The sequence below is a fragment of the Brachycentrus maculatus genome, unplaced genomic scaffold (genome assembly GCF_059751285.1).
Source record: "Brachycentrus maculatus isolate JH-2025_06_01 unplaced genomic scaffold, ASM5975128v1 h1tg000268l, whole genome shotgun sequence".
Lineage (NCBI taxonomy): Eukaryota > Metazoa > Arthropoda > Insecta > Trichoptera > Brachycentridae > Brachycentrus > Brachycentrus maculatus.
This window is the reverse complement of record NW_028281019.1, coordinates 630,343-652,256: the sequence shown is the minus strand read 5'-3', so window position 1 is coordinate 652,256 and position 21,914 is coordinate 630,343. Positions and strand designations below refer to the sequence as shown.

At 31.1% G+C, this 21,914-nt stretch overlaps 1 protein-coding gene across 1 annotated transcript in view; it reads left to right on the top strand.

Annotated features, from left to right (window-relative positions):
• Positions 1-1,715: 1,715 nt before the first annotated feature.
• The window catches only part of Nmdar2 (glutamate ionotropic receptor NMDA type subunit 2), a 344,677-nt gene continuing 324,478 nt past the window's right edge, over positions 1,716-21,914 (top strand). Inside the window, exon 1 of the mRNA XM_088266416.1 lies at positions 1,716-1,843. Within this exon, the coding sequence (XP_088122542.1) occupies positions 1,757-1,843 (87 nt within the window). The 5' untranslated portion in view covers positions 1,716-1,756. The remainder of the gene's footprint in view (positions 1,844-21,914) is intronic.

Here is a 21,914-nt window from a genome sequence, read left to right as displayed (position 1 = left end):
AATAAAAATCAAAGACGCACTCATCGCCCATCCTATAAAGCTCAATGGGAGGAGATATTTTATTTTAATATCACTTTTCGCGTCGTGTGTTCTATAAAGGGTGGATCTCGTTTCACTATTGGGTTACCTCTAGGGAGGTGGGGTGGGAGAGGCAGGCTGTAAGGGTGTCAGGCTGTACTGCGACATCCGGTAGGAAACTGAATAATACTCGACACTCGATTTTACAAGGAGTAAATAAAATCCGAGACGTCGAGAAACCGGGAGATTAAAAAAACTAATTTATCTGGTATAAGATATTTTGAGGAAGACTGTCTTATTTTTTTAATTGAAATATTAAAACAAAATATTTAAATGATAATAATATTGTAAGAAACACAAATATTTGTATTTAAAGGAATTTTGAAATCTATTAAACATTTTTTAATTTTTTTTATTTCGCAGAAATATATTACGCAAATTATTGGTCCGCCTCCGTAGTGTAATGGTCAACACGCTCGGCTACCGTTCTGGAGGTTCCGAGTTCGATTCCCAAGGGGGGTAAAATAAATATTAGTGATTTTTTCACTGTAATATTTATTCAAAATTACCATGGACTGGTACCTGAAGCGGAGGGCTGATCACCTTTCCTTCATGTATAAACGATCAAGATAACACTGCGTTTATATGACAGTGCCCTATGCACCATTTGGGTGCGGATAAGGGTTTAAAAAAAATACCCAGACTTTCATATTCTTGGTCCTCTATGCTAAAATGTCAAAATTGAAACATAATTCCTGGAGATATAAGTGGAGAAACCCTGTTTTGTGAACAAGGATTTGGGAAAACCCAAAATCACAATTTTTTACATATTTTTATTATCATTAAATTTATTTTGCCTTTTTCCTGATTATATTTAAATGAAAATTTTTACTACCTTAAACCAAAATTTTCTCAACACTTTTTATAATAAACAAAGGTTCGAATCTAGTATTTTCACAATTTCATTTCAGAATCTGCCATTACAATATAATAATTTTATGAATATTGAATGAATTTAAAAGTAAAAAGTGTGACCAAATAAAAATAAACTTTTATAAAATATATTTTACTAACATAATTCATATACAAAAAAAAATGTAAATTAATAAATAACTCGTGTCTGAATAAAGTTTTGTAATGTAAAAAAAAAACACTTTGATTGAAATTGATAGGTCTTAATAAATAAATGTTATCGGATATAAATAAATTTAAAAAGAAGTGTAAACTAGTATGTGCGATGTATTTTGTGTGATAATAATTAGTGATTAGTAAAAATAAGTTTTCCGTTAGCGTGATGCGATAAAGGTTCGAAATGGGTCGCAAAGTGTCCGCGCCCTTACGCGTGGTCTTGTTAGTGATCACCGTAATACTATGCTTTGATGATGGAGAGCCTCGACCTCAAGATCCCCGTGGCATCCGCAGAGCCCGAGTCGGCCAGGAACTAGATCCAAGCGGACATAGCTCAGTCATCGGATCTTGGATGGATCACGATTTAACATGGTACAAAGAAAAACCAACCACCAAGAAGAGTGAAAGTAAACACAATAAAAAATCGTCTCAAACCAGTTCGCCTGTCAAACGGGTGAGGAGAGATTTCAGCTGGTCTTTGAAAGAGAGAGCGGGGTCTGGAGTGAGGGTGGGGAGCGCCAATGTGAGGGGCAACTTGACCAGCGGGGGGCGCGGGAGCGGCGTGAAGCTCGGGGGCGCAGTCCGAGCGGGGCGCAGCACCCCGCCTCCCATGCCGACGCATCCTTCCGACGTCCCTGGACTCTATTCAGCATTTACGGAGCAGTCTCCTTCAGAGGAATACGATCATCAACATCAGGTAAGAATTAATTTTACTTTTACTAACAGACTGAGAGAAAAGTGTTCTTAACTACAACTAGTATTGTACGTTCGCAGTTATAATTTTTTCAGCAGTTTTTGAGTTAATTTTGATATTATTTTTGTGATTTGACATACGGAATCATTCAATGAAACGGTTAACATAGGACAAATAATTTTAAAATTAAATACCGCTTAAGGTCTCAGAATCCATGAAGGGAAACTCCTGACCTTTTCCTGCATGCGATAGGGGGATGTCTAATAAAGTCAGTGACTGCAAAAGTAATAAGAAAAGACTTAGGAAAAAGTATTGTCCCATTAATTGGCTCGACAGTAACTTCGTGATTATTTGGCTATCCACATTGATTTAAACAGCTGTCGCAAAAATACCTATATTCACTTTTTAGTAGAATAACAAATCAATTTTCATTTATTGATTTGGCAGTGGTGATATCTAATACATATATCACACTCCAAACAAGAGAGTAGAAAACGCCATGTTGAATCTCAACGAATATTAGATTTTCACAACAAAGGGTTGCTTTATTTATTTTCCCCATGATAGTAGTTAAGCTTATCGTCACTGTGTGAACTTTTGTGGTTGATGAGCAGCTAAAGCGATTGGAATAATTTAAGGTTTTAAAATAAATTGGTGAACTAGCACTGTGTCTTCTTGATAAATAAAACAAATAAAAATCATAGCAATTTACAATATAAATACGACTATAACCTATGTTTGACTTCTAACAGTTCATCATTCCAATTCGCATATAAAATAACACAATTTTAATAAAAGTTTAATTAAGTAATTAAAATTTTATTAAAAAATCTATTGTTATACGTATTTCGATGCATTGCGCATCATCAAAGCGTGTTTGTTAACGATACGGAATACAATAAAATACGTAGGTATCACAATAAATTTTTAAAATTTTTATTCATCATGTAAAAGTAATTTAAAAAATAGATAGCTTTTACCACACAGTGATTGTTTAGTCAATTAATGAAAGTAATATATAAACCATTTGACTGAACAATATCACAGCTCAGAACCCCTTATTTTTCAACAAATGCATTTATACATTTTAAGAATGATTTTAAGCGAAAATTCATGGAAACACTGCAATGTATAATTGTGTTCATAATCTACTATATATGTAAGTTTTTTTCTCAAAAAAATTTAAAGAAAACATCAACTTTTGCCTGGGTTGTGGCATTATTTTTGCAAATGAGCCATATTCACTCATAAAGTCAGATTTAATATTTATACTATAAAAAAGTTGATAAATATCATTAAAATGTAGATTGATATTATTAAAATATTGATATCATAATTCTTTTACAAGCGCTTTCCGTTTCTAATGGTATTCACTACAGCATTAAACTTATATTTCTTATTACACAATATATCCATATTTATCTATTTGAAATTGACTATGCCAAATATAATCAATATGTTTATTCATTCTCGTAATGAAAACATTTGCTGCAAATTGGATTGTATGTTATCAATATCAGTAGAGGTGAAAATAATAGTTGTTAAATCATGAAGTGCAGATTATTGAATAATATCCCTCTGTTCAAATTCGAATACTAACTAACTAACTAACCATCACGCCGCTTCCCCGCAGGGGTAGGCAGAGAGAATCGAACGCCACACCACTCTGTCTTTGCAAACATTCTTTGCCTCTTCTACATTCATGCATCTCCTCATACATACCCGACGATTATTACGACTCCTGACCCGGCCGCTTTCAAGTATTTGACATACCTGATTGTGCCAAGTTTTCCTCGGTCGTCCTCTGCTTCTTTTTCCAACTACATTCGCCCCATAAATTTGTTTAACCGTTCTTTCTTCACTCATACGCTCCACATGTCCAAACCATCTCAACACACCTTTCTTAATTTTATCGATAATGCTTATCTCAGCCTTACATTCTTTCCTTATTTCATCATTCGAACATCTATCAAACATCGTTTTGCCACACATTCGAATACTATTGATTGAAATTTGCCCTCTCATATAGGAAATTCATCCACCAAATACATATACCAACAGGATTTATGTAAATTAAAATCATTATCATTTGGAAAGTGATTTGCTTGCATTTTATGTATCTAGGAAGTATGTTTTCTAGGGATGGATGATCATGATAAAGGATGGACACTCAATGCTGAGAATAGATTGAATGTTGCACTGATTTCAGTTATGACAAATGAAAACATTGAACCAAAGCTAAACTGGTAATGCACAGGGAAGTCCTGGTTCCACCCTTAATGCATGGAAGTGAATCGTAGAGTTGGCAAAAAGATGGAAGTATACTTAATGCAATTGAAATGCAGTCCCTTGGACAATGATGAAACAAAGAAATAATGCATGGCTGAGACATGCATCATCGATAAAATTAAAAAAGGTGTAATGAGATGTGGAACAAATTAGTAAAGAAAAAACCGTGATAGAATAAAACGATAAAATTGAGAAAGAAATGATGATAAATACGAAAATAAGGATATGAGATCAAGTAAAAACTTATGGAAGAAGAAAGAAAATTTAATTAGGAGCTATTATCTCGAGGATGAAAAGTAATATTTAAGACGTTTATTAAAACTCATCAAAGGTCGTCTACATTAGGACGTTACTTTTTTTTAAATTGCCCACTGCACACACTGCACAGTGTGGAATTTACAAAAGAACGGTGTATTCCGTCGAAGAATGAAAAACGTTTTGTTTTTACAAGTGGAAAGATTTTATTACAAAAATGCATGTATATAAAATACTCAATAATTTATTTGGGTTTGTGAAGGATATTGTAAAAACGTGAAGAAGATTGTAAGCTTAAAGACTGCTTATTTTGGCTTTATTTTTATATCATAAATGTTTATATTATACCAGTTAGATTTTAAATGATTTGAGAAGACAAATCTGGAATTTTTGTTGTTTTATGTTAGCAGACCGTTTTAACGCTTTGATGCAAAGGTCTAAAAAGGGATTATCAACGCGATAAAAATATATCAGCTTGAATTATAGGACACGTTGGAAGCCCACAGGATAAAAGATTTACGATTTAAGCTTTGTAAAGATACGTTTTTAAATAACAATAGCTTTTGTGAAATGATTTTCCAATAAACGTGCGTTGTAACATTGTTGAAGATACATTCGGTTCAAGCATATGTATATACTGCCTTTCTATTGACCGCAGATTTCAAGTACAAATTCATCGAAAATATTTATTCAATAGAATCGAGTACAAGTGTATTGCCTCTTGAAAAATCTCTCTATTGATACTGAATACTGAATCCATCCATTGTTTATTGAAATGGATTGATTCGTAAATTCAATATGAAATGAACAAAAATGTTTCCTTAGTTACTTCCTGATCGCTACACAATATGTTATTATTTATTGAGTTAATACGACATTTTAAGAGTAAAATAATAAACTGATTGTTACAAGACCACATTTGAGAAAATTAATGTAAACATAACTAGTTTCGAGGACTACAAATCTTCTTGAAACTAGTCGTGTTTACACAAACTAAAAAAAGTGGTATAATACAAGTGCTTTACTATAGGCCTACTCAATAAAAGTTGCTTACGATCGTTTTTATCAAATCGAAAAACAGTCAAAATATGCAACCTGTAATGTCATTCGTCTTCAATCATTGTACTTTCAATTTACTAAATTTTGAGCAAAGATATCGTCTTTGTATAACGATTAAAACAATATGTTTTTATTTAGTCAGATATCGAAAAAAAATATTATAAAATATAAAACATAAAGTTTGACAAAAAAACTGTAAAATGAAGCCAAGCCAAATCTATAAATTAATGTAAATGATTGTCTAAAAAAGAAATAGCTATATAAATTGCGTCTGCTGAAAAATTAAGGTAAGCAGTCGTTCGTTCTCGTTTGGTGGACAAAGCAGTGAAACTAGTCAAAAAGACAAACATATTTTTTTGAAGAAAAAATACTCAAAAAAGACTTGAAACAAGAAAATCTTTATAAAAAAAAAAACAGTTTTATTTTCATTTTCCAGTTATCATTAATAATTGATTGACAGAACGATCGTATGAAATATCGTCAGGATAAACGCGTTAAGTCCTGAAAATATGAAATATATTCCCTTTTGGGAAAAATGAGATATGAAATGTAATCGTCGAAATTAATCAAATTGTATTAAACGTCTCTCCTCGCATCAGTTCACACATTCCCCAAAGGACGAATAATTATATATTTTACCATACTTAATACCAAGATATTCATAAGGTACACACCGAATTAAAAATCATTTTAGATTCCCATAATTAATATTCTCTTGAAAACTTGGCATTATCAAGTATGTCATATACTTGAAAGCGGTCAGGTCAGGAGTCAAAGTAACCTGCGAGTATGTATGAATATGGATTAAAGTGGGAGAGGCGAATAATATTTGCAAATACAGAGTAGTGTGGCATTCTATTCTCTCTGTTTATTTTTTTAGTTTCTCTAGTTTGTTTTATATCATTAAATAATAAATGCTATATGGATGTCCAATAATGGTTAGAATGTTGAAAGTTTATAAAATGATCACTTAAGCCAGACAAATGCCAGGTCATAAGTCCTAAGATGCTCAGACTTCCATCTTCTTTCGAATAAAAAAGATAGATACTTTGAGAAACCTATAATTTATATATTAATTAGTTATACCTACTATTTATTTTCCTATTTATTTCCCATAACAGTAATATTCATTTCTTGAATGTTTTTCACAGATACTTTGCCACATTTTACAAACTTTATTAAATTAAAGAACTTTGTTTTAACCACTTTTTTTATTTTAAGTACTGTTTTTGGTGATTCAATTCGTAGTTATTATTTAGGGTTGCTACGCAATGCACAATAAAAATATCATTTTTTACGGTGTGTGTGGAAGTTTTTCGTACGTGAATGTGATTAATTATGAGTATTTTAATGTTTTTAATGATTAAAAATTAATTAAAACGCTGATGATGACAAGGTTCTTGTCGAAACCGGTAGGTTAAAGTGTACTTATAATAAAAAAGTGTTTGAAACAAAGTTGTTCAATTTTATAAAGTAATATTATTTACTTACATCCTCCTCCTCCTTCACCCGTATATATATATAAAAAACTTGTATTCCACTCCTAGATCTAAGAACCTGAAGCTCATTACTGATAACTTTGTTTTGATGCTTTAATGAACGGGTTATTACCGCATCGTTTCCATATGGTGCCCTATGCAAGTTTGCATACATTAGAAAACAAAGAAGATAAATTCATTATCAATAGAAATTTTCAGCTTTCATGTTTGAATTCGCTTCTCTGCGAATCGAAAATCAATACCGTTCAATTTGGCTAGACTCCAAATAAAATTATTCACAAGAGACACACACGCATGGCTTTTTAAACGAATATTTAACAGTTTACTTGAAATCAATTTAGTGAAATTAAAACAGATTTTAAGTCCACAAAATTTTATAATTTTTAATACGATTTCAAACTGTTGTGTGAAGTGTAAATGCATTTTTTTTTCACTTGTCATCATTTAATTGTATTTGTATTATGCATAATTTCAATATATTTTTTTAAACTCAATAAAAAAACGCAATAAAACATACGTAAAGCTTGTGCATGAATAAACAATGAAGCTTATTGATATGATATTAAACAAGAAAAATAGGTGGAAAACCAGATAAAAAAATAACTTGCATTATGGAAAAGACGTAAAAATATTTTTTTTGCCTTCATCCATATCCAATCGTGCATAAGGCACTGTATAAAATATATATTGCATATGAAGTTGATCGTTACAAAAAATATAGTAATAAGTCCTTCGTTATGGGTACTAGTCCAGGGTTAGTCCAATAAAAGTTAAGTAAAAGAAAATCAATAACGCTTCATCAGTTTTTCTCGAATTTCAATATTTTACTACTTAACTAACTAACTAACTAACCATCACGCCGCTTCCCCGCAGGGGTAGGCAGAGAAAATCGAACGCCACACCACTCTGTCCTTGTAAACATTCTTTGCCTCTTCTACATTCATGCATCTCCTCATACATACCCGACGATTATTACGACTCCTGACCCGGCCGCTTTCAAGTATTTGACATACCTGATTGTGCCAAGTTTTCCTCGGTCGTCCTCTGCTTCTTTTTCCAACTACATTCGCCTCATAAATTTGTTTAACCGTTCTTTCTTCACTCATACGCTCCACATGTCCAAACCATCTTAACACACCTTTCTTAATTTTATCGATAATGCTTATCTCAGCCTTACATTCTTTCCTTATTTCATCATTCGAACATCTATCAACCATCGTTTTGCCACACATTCGTCTGAGGGATCGCATTTCGACTGCATTCAGTCTGATTTCATCCTTCTTTTGCCAACTCCATGCTTCGCTTCCATACATAAGGGTTGGAACCAGAACTCCATTGTGTACTGCCAGTTTAGCTTTCGCTGATAGATTTTTATTTGCTAAAACTGATTTTAGTGCACCATTCACTCTGTTCCCAGCATTCACTCTCCTTTCTATGTCTTTATCAATCTTTCCATCCCTAGAAAACATACTACCCAAATATATGAAATCATCTACCTGTTCCAAAATCTCCCCATTTACCAATATTTCACACTCAGATCTACATTCATCTCATTCATTCATTTTACTACTTACCACTGTTAATTAAAATCCATTGTGACACGTTTATGAGACAATGATGCGGAATGCGTCAAAATAAGTGTCATAGTGGATTTTTTTAAACTGATGTTTACTTAATAAAACTTAAATAAAAGAATATCAATAATGCTTTCATCAGTTTTTCATGATTTTTTGTATCTTCGAGAAATTCATTAAAACATCAGACAACTACTTATAGGAGAAATGCCAATAACCTCCTTCTAACTACGGTAAAATTGAAGTTCACCAGGATAATTGATTAACGCATTAATCATCTCTTAAATCACTAGATGAAAGACAATCTACAAAAAAAATACATATAAAATGTTCAACCATCATGTTTATAAAAATCTGTATTTTTTTATTTATTTTATTTTAAAGACCCTTAACAACAACAAAAAATCAGGAAGCATAGTTTTTTTGGGATAAACCCGCAAAGCGTCTATTTTAGATGCTTGTCTAAAGGTAGGATAGTAAGGATAGGGAACGTAAATGTAAAAAAAAATACATAACAAACACCCAGACCAATTGAAAATAAATCTTTTTTGAATTCATTTAGCAGTCGAGCGCCTACCAACTACGCCACGGTGCCTGTTAAGAGGGTGTATAAAATAAACACCATCTCAAATAGTACATTAGAACTGTGGTGCAATTGCTAATAACATTCAAATCGATTTCTCTAAAGGGGCTGAATAATATCATAGTTATAACGGTATCACAGATGAAAGACCCATTACCAAACCCCAGGGCAACTGTGAAATTGTGCAGAATTATAGTGGCCTTAAGAGAAGATTTGAGCAAGGGTTTATATTTTGCTTAAATATCCCATTTGGATAGTTTAGTCACCCCTCACCACTTACGGGTAAGTCTAACCGCACGTTTAACTTCTGCAATACAAGACTTCACGCTGATTTCTAGGAATATATACGTGAATTGTTAATTGTTACGTGAAACCTGGCCCTACTTAGTGGTGTTACTTGTTTAATCTTAATTTAACGGAAAAATGTCAATTTGAACAGGACTGAATTCACTCAATTTTAGTAAATAAAAAAGAAATCTGAATTGTTCAAAAGTCAACACCGTTTTCATGGTTATTATTCAAAATGTCGAAAATACTAGTTGGTAAAGGGTTTTTAAAAATCATCATCAATTAAAATCAAACCCTTATCCGCACCCTTATGGTGCAAAAAGCACTTCGTCATGTAAACACAGTATTATCTTGATACTGTGTGCAAATACATACCAAATGGTGCATAGGGCACTGCTTCATATAAACACAGTATTATCTTGATAGTTAAAATACGAAGGAAAGGTGATAAGCCTTTTGTTTCAAGTACCAGTACAGGGTTATATTGAATAAATATTAGAGTGAAAAAATCAATGATATTTATTTGATCTCCCCTGGGAATCGAACCTAGGACCTTCAGAACGGTAGCCGAGCGTTCTGACCATTACACTACGGAGGTAAACAAAAGAAAGTCCTTTATAAAAGAAAGGTAATTTGAGGTAGTTTGGATATGTGGAGCAAACAGATGACGAGAGAATGACTAAGAATGTAGATAATAAAATTATGGCTTGTAAATTATAAATTAAATTTTAAATTATATATACAATAAAACAAAAACAACAAAGTCGCCAGTCACCAGTCATCATCACATCCATTTATTGACACCTTCTTTCACATGTGAGTACTCGTGAAAGAAGTATGAGTTTGTGAGTATGTAATAGATAGCATGTTAAGCTACCGTGCTGGACGTCCTCGGTTTGATTCCCAGGGGGGGTGAAAATAAATATTAGTGATTCACTCTAAAATTTATTTAATATTATCCTGGACTGGTCCCTGAAGCCTTGCCTTCTTGGAAGTAACGATCAAAATAATAGTGCGTCAATATACAAGTAGAACATAACTAACATTTTATCTTCTTACTTTTTTGAAACTGTAGACACGATCGAGTTCAAATTCTAAAGCTATAATAATTAAATAGAATAATGTATCTCATTTAAGAAAAAATAATATCATATTCTGGATGTTAAAAGAACATAAAATCCGTTGAACCGAAAAAGAGTACGGGAGGTTTGCAGAGGAAAAGTATTTTATTTTACTTACGACCTTCATCTGCTCAGTTCACCGGTAACCTTTTTAACTTTCGGCAGATATTTATTTTAGCGACACGAAATTTTGTCTAGCGGGAGAGCAGATGTGACGTTTTTGTAAAATAGATCCACGATAACATGTTTTTTTTGTATTTATACTATATAAGTTATTTCGATTAGAAAGGTTATCTTTCCTTCCTCCTATTATATTATATTCCTCTAATTAATAGCCAAATAAATTTTACTTATAGTCCATTATTTGATTCAACATCGGTTAAGCAAGATTCGTCAATATCCAATTCAAACCTCGCCCATTCCTTTTATCTTACGAGTATAAAAGCTGGTTTATTAATACGTTTAACCTTATTGCATGTTTAACCTCGGCTCGTAACGCATGTCTGTGGTGAAAACTTTAGTGCATGTTGGTCTTCGGGTCGACCAAAAATCGCATGTGTTAAACATTTTGTGTAGTTTTACGTGTGTAAATGATGCTATGGTGGTGAAGGGTGGTATTGGTTGCATGTTGTAGTAGTGATTGTCCTGACGAAGAGACGGGTACGTCCCGAAACCGGTGGACATAAAAATCTCGGTGAGTGGTTATATACTAATTTTATTAACATTTTTGTAAAAAGTAAGGTTATCTTTGTATTTTTTTTAAATATGTCTCATTTAATAAAAAAATATTCATCGGGTATTAATAATTGTGCATTCTATATTATAAGAATTTTTTTTATTTTTTCAACATAAAAAATGTATTTGTATTTTGTTATTATATAATAACAAAAATAATTCCACATAGGCAATTGGCATAGTCTAGGCGTGGTATTACTACATAAAATAGACAATAAAGATCTTAATTGTTATAGGCAGGCGCCGAGGCGTAGTTGGACTGATGCTTGGCGTCTGGGGTTCGATTCTCGTCAATTACAAAGTAAATTCAAGAAATATTCTTTTTCATCTGATCTGGGTGTTTGTGATGCATTGATCACATTCACCTTCCCTATCCTTACCACTCTACCTACCGACAAGCCTATAAAAGTTAAGTTTGGCAAGTTTTTCATTCAGAAAGCATTTGGAAAATAAAATAATAGATTAAAAAATAATAATAATAAAAAAATAAACGTAAAAATAAGTTAATCAAAATAAAATATGAAGGTTTTACAGGAAATAAAACAGAAAATGCCATAAGGCTAGGAGTGGGAAAATCACCAATCAATATTTATTTCTTCGAGAATTTCAAGAAATCCATTCATCGTAATACTCGTATATTTATTTAAACTAGTTCTATGAAATTATTATTAAAATAAATGTTTTTATTTCACCTAAATACACATACGCTTAAAAAAATTAATCGAAATTATTATAAAGATTTTTATGTCAACATGAATAAAGAAATTAACAAGTATATAAATAAAGGGAATCCACTTGTTTCACTAGTATTATAATAAAGTGCCACGCCAATTAAGGGTCGTAAGAAATAACAGTAAAAACACTACTCTTAAAGTTTCTCCAGTAGATTTACCGCTAGGAATATCCGTAAAGGGTTGCTTTTGGCTTATTTATTGAAGGTAAAGAACGGAAGGCTCGTTAGTTAAAAACCGGATCAAATATGAACAGGATTCAAATTCCTCTCTTGGGAAATAGTATACGGAAGTGGCGAACATTAAACCCTGCTAAGAGAACTTTCGGTTGCGGTAGAAAGTAATCGCCTGTTTAAAAGCAATTTACAATACAAATATGGATAGATAACTATACGATGTGTAAACTTCGATATTTTATTAGTGAAAGGGTATCGTGAGACCCATTTACAAATATTCGAGTTCTTACATACATATTACGCTTATATCTTCCTTTTATTTCTAACGTTTATCCATACTTAATGGAGCATAGGGCACTTCATCGTACGTAAGCAGTGTTATCTTGATATTCAAACACACGAAGGAAACGTAATCAGCCCTGCGTTTCAGGTAACAGTCAGTAATACGAATATTGAAAGAACATTAAAGTTCAAAATCACTTTTTGTTACCCCCCTGGGAATTAAGCCAGATATCTCTAACATGGTTGATAAACGTGTTGCCTATTAGAAGCGAACAATGTAGATAAAAAGTCATGTATATATCCATTGTATAACAATTTTGAAAACCAGAGTTTAGAAAGATATATGTATGTTAAAATACTACCTAGAAATTTACGACTGAAATAAAAATTCACACGTCAATCTTGTAAATAAACTAAAATATATTTTATTTAACTTAAAAGTATTAGAATGAATATTAAAACTACGGAATATCTCGAGATTTTTAGTATGTCCAAGTTTTTTTTCCACAAATCTCAAAATAATTTAATAACTGGTCGAAATAAAGGTTTAATATACATTGGGAACGAAATCATGTTTTTAAGCTTCGCCTTGTAAGTAAAATAATTGGTGAGGAACTAACATACATTTCTTAAAGTTCTCTCCTAAAGATACTGGTAAAAACAATTATTTTTGAATACTAAATTTTGCATTTAGTTAAAATAATTTTATGCTCATCTTTTAAGTACAAATACAAAAATTTTCTATTGTATTAATACAAAAAAAATCCCAAGATTTCGAGATTTATTTGGCACTCTTAGCAAGACAAATGATTTTTTACTTTATATATGTATATATATATATATATATATATATATATATATATATATATATATATATATATATATATATATATATATATATATATATATATATATATATGTATATATATATATATATATATATATATATATATATATATATATTTATATACATACTTCAAATCACATGTGAAAATTGTGTAATATTCCCAGGGTTGCAGTACAGGTCGCAAATTTTGTTATTCCGTATGATGCTTTACTCATTCCATTGCATTATTGCGATTCCATTTAGCTGGGCTTACTGAAACGGAATTGTTAACACGGTATCTATTCAGATGCACATATGTTTATGTTAGGCACTGTATAATTTGCTCTACCAAGGTGTACAACAGAATATATTGTAGCACTATTCTCCACCTACCTCCCTTGTAATGAATATAAACGCTTCAATTAATGAAAAAATAACAGTGCAAGGATATCACTAAATATTTTTTCAACATTGTTCAACCTAAATATATTTTTAAAGATATTAATTTTTTCTGTCTCACGAATAGTTCTTTATTTTTACACAATTTTCTTGAAATATTGGAATTTAGACTATCTACAGGCGCATGTGATGAATACTTTTTGTAGGTGTTGTTTGAATACGTTACACAGTAGTGTAATGGCAAACATATACACATACGTTATTGTCAATCATGGGTAGAATGGTGAATGTTGCACGTTTGTAAAGTGATCACTTAACCAGCCTATGATAGCTCGTAAGCAGCTGTAAATACCCAGACCTCCAATTTCTTCTTCGTCTGTGTTAAGATGTCTAAAAAAATGAATTACTTTACACACGTAAAACATTCACCATTCTACCCATAATTGTTAATCAAAACATTTTGAGTGTGTCCAAATACTATAGATGGCTGTTGTGAACTCGGACGGAGATAACTTAAACAGTCTATTTTTGTCATAAGCTCTGTAAATACCCAGATTTCCATATTCTTCTTCATCTATGTAGGGATTTGAAAAAAATATAAAAATAACCCCTTAGTGGAGAAACCCCCGATTTGTAAACAACTATTTGCATACACTCAAAACGTTGTGAAAAGTTCGGTTAACCGCTGTTTCCAACTCAGCTCAGGACTTGGAGCAATAAAGAATCATTGTTCACAAAGTTCCAGACTCTTAACAGTCACCGAACGAGGAAGACGAAGAAGATATTGGTTCTTGTATTTATCCAGGTGAACATTAGTATGAGAGTTGTTCCAGTACAATTAAGGTGCGCCGGGAATATACCAGGAACAATGTACTCTAGTTATTGATTTAGTTGTAAGTGCATTCTCGCTTGTATGTATTTGCTCTGAGAGCCAATGTTATCACCTCGTGAAAACACAATTAAACTTTATCTAATTACTAGCCAATAATGGCATGTAATTAGTATTATTACTACCAGTATAAGCTTGTACCAGTATTAAGCTTCCTACCAGAGCGGGATTTAGTCATGCTTTACACAGTTAATATGCGGGGAGCAGTGTAACTGTTGTATTTTCCTTAATTCTCAGAACTTATGCCAAGCTAAAAATAAGTTATAATTATTTCATATTACACATAATTAAAGGTAGATTTTTATACTATGCAGTGAGTGTATTTTATAAGATGTGCGTTAAGGGGATAAATATGAAATCCTTCCAAAAACAGTTACACTATCTGAGTAACAAAATTGTTAAGTTTGGATTCTTCTATTTACTACATAATATATATTTTTTTACAATATCCATTTTTTTTATTTAAGTTTTACTTAGTAAATACCAATATTTCTTAAAATCTATTGTGAGATGTGTTTTGATGCATTCACCGTCATTTTCAAACACTGTTTTTACTAAATAGTATTAACCCAAGATTGATTTTACCACGATGTGACCGCCGAATATATATGGCGAATATTGCAAGCGTAAAAAGTGATCACTTAACAAGTCTAGAATAGGTCACTTGCCTTATAAATACACAGACTACCATATTTATCTACATCTATGTTGAGATATCACAAAAGGTCAAAATAACTCCTAAGTGGATAGAACTCAGATTTGTGGACAAGTATTAGGAAATACTAAATTTTTTTAATAAAAATAAATAAATTCAGTAGAATTTTACGTCTCACTTTTAGAAAACTTAAAAAAATATAAAAAAATGAAATTACTGCTAGTTGGAAATCGATTAATTGTTATTTTGTTTTCGATATGATCTTTATTTCCTATTGTATAAACCGTTTACCAAAACCGATTGTGGATGCTCTAAGTACTTTAAAATATTTGGCTTAGTAAACATTGAATTCAGGAACATTTTAATCTTTGTTAGGAGCTTTATCCAGTGAAAATCATAAGTCTTACTACCAAATTAATGAACCATTTCCATGATAGTAACTCTTAAGGTCTTTTACTAGTGGATATATAGCAACTAGAGCGACCTACTTTATTTACTCGGGGTTAGTTCAGACTCAGTATCAGACTGACCCAGTTTTAAATGACTAGATTATGTGATGTTTTGACGTGATTTCATAAAATAGTATAATTAATAAAAACTCAAGCCATTACGTTACGACATTTTTTTCTAATACCCTAAAATAAAAATAAAATTGAACTCATTCTCTGCAGGGATAGGCAGAGAGAATTGAACGTCACACTTATCTTTCTTTGCAAACAATCTTCGCCACTTCCAAATTCATGCAACTTTTCATTCTCAAACAGGCGCTGTGGCATAGTAGGGTTGACGATATACTGCAAAACTGGCGTTGCAAATTCAATTCTCGTAAAGTGCAAAAAAATCAAGAAATATTTATTTTCATTTCGTGTACCCAGTCCATTTGTAATGTATTTGTCACATTTACCTTCCCTTTGCTTACTATCCTACTTGCAGACAAGCCTCCAAAAGTTAAGGTTTTGCGGGTTATTTCTTTAAGAAGATATATTTTATTAAATGTTTACCGATTATTAAAACTCCTGACCTGAAAACTTTCAAGTATTTAATACCGTAGTTTGATGCAAAATGTTTTACGGAAGAAAGCTAACCCTGCGAGTAAGTTCATCGGCCATTAACTCTCAATTCCCATTGAACTGTATCGTAATTAGCAAAACTACCAAGCTTTGGATAATGGTACGATACAGAAATACAAAAGCATTTGGTATTACAAATATATTTTTATAAAAATAGTATTTATTACAAGATAAATTCTGCGAATCTTTGAACTGCGATTACTTTAAATGTGAAAAATTAAAGATATTAAAATTCCTAAACATAAATTAAATGCTTTTTATACATGCTAATTGAAAACAATAAAAAACGCGATAAATAGACAAAAAATGATATTAATTAAGTATAAAAAATAAATATTGATAAGTCCCTCTCCAAGCACAAGAGCTGAGTCTTAACTGAGTCCGCCCTAACTCATATGACCTACGCGCACGAGAAAAGATATCAGTTCCAAAAATATTTGATGCGTACCGGATACACTGACAAATTTTTGTCAGGTTTCATATCTGACAATATTTTGTGACAACAAACGTTGTGATTTTTTTGCTTGTTTTTAAAAAAATATACCTTAAAATAACCGTAGGTAGTGTGCTTAATAATAAAAATGAAAAAAATATTTCTTTATAAAATTATACTATTATATTGAATTTTTTTTGACTAATCAAAAATTGCATTTAATCCTTGGAGGAGATTAATAAATGCTTATCGTCTTATGAAAATATCATTCGTCTCTGTTGAGACACAGACTATATCTCGACACACAACGCTCAGGTAAAAATCATCCAATCGAGTAAAATGTATTGTACTTAATCAGTACAAACTTGAAATTACACCTTTGTGTGGCTAAATTGAACTTTCAAGTTTCAACGATGTACGTAGCACAACATTACTCCTTTTTATTTTTTTTTAAGAATCATCCAATTTTCATCTCACCAATAGATGTCTCTAGTAAAGTTCTAGTGATTCAAGAACAACGTTTCGAAATTGGTTCACATATAAAGATTTTCCATGAGTTTGAGTAGTGTGGTTTTCAATAATGGGTAGAATTGGTGTAAGTTACACGTGTGTAAAGTGATCATGTAAACCAGCCAATGATGGTCGTCAGCCCCGTAAATGCCCAGACTTTCACATTCTACTTCATCTTTGATGATATGTCAAAAAATAATGTGAAAATTAACTCCTATAATTGGAGATAATCCAGATTTGTGAACAAGTATTTGGACACACTCAAAATGTCATTTCTCCTTGTTGATCGTGACAAATCGTCTCTAACCGAATGTCACTAATTACAGTAATGGTGTTGGATTAACCACACCACAATGCTGGAACAGTGGCAAAATGCACCGTTTGTGGGTCACATTCCGTGACGTCACCACACACGTGTCTACCAATTACTGTTTCAACGTTGTATTGCTCTCTTACCCTAATGACCGTTATGTTAATTTGTTTATTACAGTATTGAATTTCATGTCGATTGTATGTTGGTACCCATTATTTACATGATTTTATAAAAATTTAATACGCACGTGTCTACCAATAACTGTTTTAACATTCTACTATTCTCTCACCCTAATGATTGTTATGTCAATTTGTTAAATACTGTATTGAATTTCATGTCAATTGTATGTTGGTACCTATTATTTACATGTATTTATTGTCTACCAATAACTGTTTTAACATTCTACTATTCTCTCACCCTAATGATTGTTATGCCAATTTGTTAAATACTGTATTGAATTTCATGTCGATTGTATGTTGGTACCTATTATTTACATGTATTTATTAAAATTCAATACACACGTGTCTACCAATAACTGTTTTCACATTCTACTATTCTCTTACCCTAATGACCGTTATGTCAATTTGGTAATAACAATATTGAATTTCATGTCAATTGTATGTTGGTACCCATAATTTACATGATTTTATTAAAATTTAAAGTATTCGTTTTAAAGCAAATCGTATATAATAACTTGTTCATTTCATTCAATCCCCATGGTGCATAGGACACTGTATCATATAAACGTAGTATATCTTGATTGTTAATACATGAAGAAAAGGTTTTTTATTATTAGATTAAAACCAATATTTTTAGCTTTTCCACTTTTTTTATTTGACCAGCGACCGGGTTTCGTCGTTACCGACATCATCAGACTGGTATTGGTTTTAATCTAATAATAAATTAAAAATGCAATTCCATCACGAAGTGTCAGTGGATAATATAAATCTATGAAGAAAAGGTGATTAGCCCTCTGCTTCAGGTACCAGTCCAGGGTAATATTGAATAATTATAAGAGTGAAAAATCTCTAATTTTTATTTGAAACCCTCTTTGGAAATCAAATCCAGGACCACTAATACGGTAGCTGAGGGTGCTGACCATTACACTACGAGGGTGGGCAAACGTGTTGAGATAAACTCGTCTTTTCCCCAGGAAAACCACTTCACCATCGTTTGAAAAAAAACAATACAATTTATGAAGTTGTGTTAGTATTTATCAACCACAACTTAAATAGTTAAAACAATAAAAAACAGTTAACATTACGGTACTTATGTACTTATACCAATATAAAGTTTTCATCACATCCGTTGCTAAACAGACTGAAGGCTTTCTTGACCTTAGGTGTCTGCTATAAGGCGGTCAAGGATCTCGAAGAGGGAAGGAGTAAGGAATAAAATGAGTGGTAACAACTTAGTAACTCTTGTATAAAGGTTTCCATTTAAGTATGTTGAGTCGGCGGAAGACAGACTAACTGTGTTTTATATAGAATGAAATACTGAACACACTGGCTTTCTTAACTCTTATACGTTTCAAATGGTACATAGGGCATCGATTTTTTATAATGTTTAGTTGAACCTTCATTATATAAAGCCAAGTTGATCAACCTGCACTTCTGCTATCAGTTCAGTGAGTAGAAAAGTAGTTATTTCAACTACCCTTATGAAATAAAAATATTAAATAAAATTTTCCTTTGAAATTAAAAACATGTAGCAACATCTTTTATACTCAATGTTTCCAATTTAAATTAAATTTTAGAAAAAAAATGTTTGAAGTAAAAAAAATATTCTGCGAGTATAAAATATAAACAATTCTTATAAATTTCAACATTATTTTAAACAGTAGTAAAGATTTTATTTAAAGAAAAGTTTGTTAAATTAAATTAATGTAGATTGTAGCACAATAACAATAATTATGAATAAATCATTGTATATATATATATAGCTTTGCCAAAGAAAAATTCCCAGAAAGCATATTTTTGTATTAATTTACCCCAAGCTGATAAAAACAGTTTTTTTCTGCTTAAAGATGTAGAACGTTTCAGGCTGGTTAAATATAATATTCTCGTCTCGCGTCCATTAGAAGTAAAAGAAAGATGTCGAATGTGTCTACATTTGAATAATACAAACGTCAAATTATTCATGAATCATTATCATCGAGGATTTTTCTCTGGTTTTTCTGTTTTTCATTATTTTGTTTTTCTGCGAGACGTGATTTATTTCATGTCACGTTCTCAAAGTCAACAGCATAAGGAAATGAAAGGACTCTGTCTTTTCAACATATGATGAAATTTTATTCCCTACATTTATATAAGTCTACTTCGTAAAGTTATGAATTAATATTTCCGTATTACAAACATAAAATAAAACATAAAATAAAATTTTAATTTTCAATACTCTTTTTATATCTTTTTTACTCTAATTTATTATTTTTATTTATTATTTTTTATTTTCATTTATTTGTTTATATTAAAAAAAATGTATCAATAATAAACAATTGTGGAGCTAAATAGAGTGTTGATTTGGGTAAAAAGATCTGAACACACTCAAAATATGAAACGTATTTTTATATAATGTGGGACTGCCATTTTTCCATTTTTTTAAAATACTGTACAAGTATTTTAGTTATGAAATCAATATAAATACTTAGAATTCAACATTTCTAAGTTCACATTTCGAAAAACATTATTTGATGATTTCATATATTTTATTTTGTCTAAATTCATTTAAATGTATCCAGTTTTTTATTGACATTTCTCGTTGTAACTGCATTTTATATAATAAAACAATGATTGTGACTTTTATTCTTTTATTTTATGTGACCAGTGACCGAGTTTTGTCATTATTGATGATGAAACAAGATCACAAGTCAAATAAAAAAGTCGAAACAGCTGTGTACTTTTTTTAAAGAAAAAGAGAAATATTTGTGTTTTTATTGTTTACACAAATATTTCAAATTCATACTTTTATATTTCTATGAGCCTAAGCGGCTCATTATTTGAAATAGGTATTATATTTAGGTACAGTGGGTATGAACCAAGAAATTCTAACTTGAGGCTCCGCGACACTAACCACAGGACCACAACCCGACACGTTTTATTAAATTATTTAAATATGAGAAACTTGTTATTTGTGGTTTCTTTGTCCGCCTCTGTAGTGTAATAGTTAGCGCGTTTAGCTACCATGCTGGAGGCCCCAGGAGGGTTAAATGAAACATTAGTGACTTTCCACTGTAATATTTGTTAAATATTTCTCTGGGCTAGTATCTGAAGCGTAAGATTGATCCCATCGACTTCATAATTCATAATTTACTCTCGTGGGCTGATGATAATTATATCTTTGTTGAATAAGTTTACCTTTTGGATGAATTATTCTTCATTCAATTGATCTTGTTATTGTGAACGGTTTTTTTTTGTGATGCAGATCTTTTGATGAGTATCGTTGAATGAAACGGGTCTTACTCAGCTCTAGCAAAAAGCTAGATTTGAAAGAAATTAATAAAATTTAATTTTGCTATTTCATAAACTTTGTATACCTCTTTTTCTCCTATGAATAAAACACAATATAATTTTATGTAGGTTACCTTGAGATTTGATGTTTTAAAGTAGCATCTCCTAAAGCCGAATTCAAATAACAAATAATAACTATTTGCATAATGTTACGAGACGTTGCTCGGTTTCCAAAAGGTTTAACGAAATAGCCGTTAGTTAATGTTTCCTTTAATGCGTCATAAAACGACTTACGCAGTTTCAAGTATTATGATGATATTTTATCGATATTAAACAGTAATATAATAGTATATTTAAAAATAAATTCTAATATCATAAAAATATTCAAAATGGGTATCAAACGATCAATCTATTCATTTAAATTTTAAACGCTTCACCCTTTTTAATTTAAAACTAGGTTATAATACACGATATTAATATAAATTCCAGTGTTTCAAAAGTCACATTTGATGAAGAGATTTTAAGCTTTTGTCGTACACTTTTTATTTAAAAAAAATATTTAATCTCTTTTGGTCGAAAAAAACATATTGTGCAATAAAATTATTTGATTTGCTTCTATTATCCATAAAATAATTAAAATATAGAATAAATTCAAAAGAACTATTGTATTATTACATGGAAAATGTAATGCATGTTTTTAAATATATCACTAAGCCATGTCGCATTTGATCGCATGAACGTTTTTATTTATTTATTATAATTTTGTAATTCAATACTGTAAAATGTGGCCTTTGGCACGGGAACACTACGTGAAACCATATTATTGAAATTCGTAATTTTTATTTTGTGTATGATGAAATATAAATAAATGTATCTTGAATAAAAAATTATAAATTAAGAACCTGATAAAAAATGCTTCATTAACATTTTATCGGATCCAT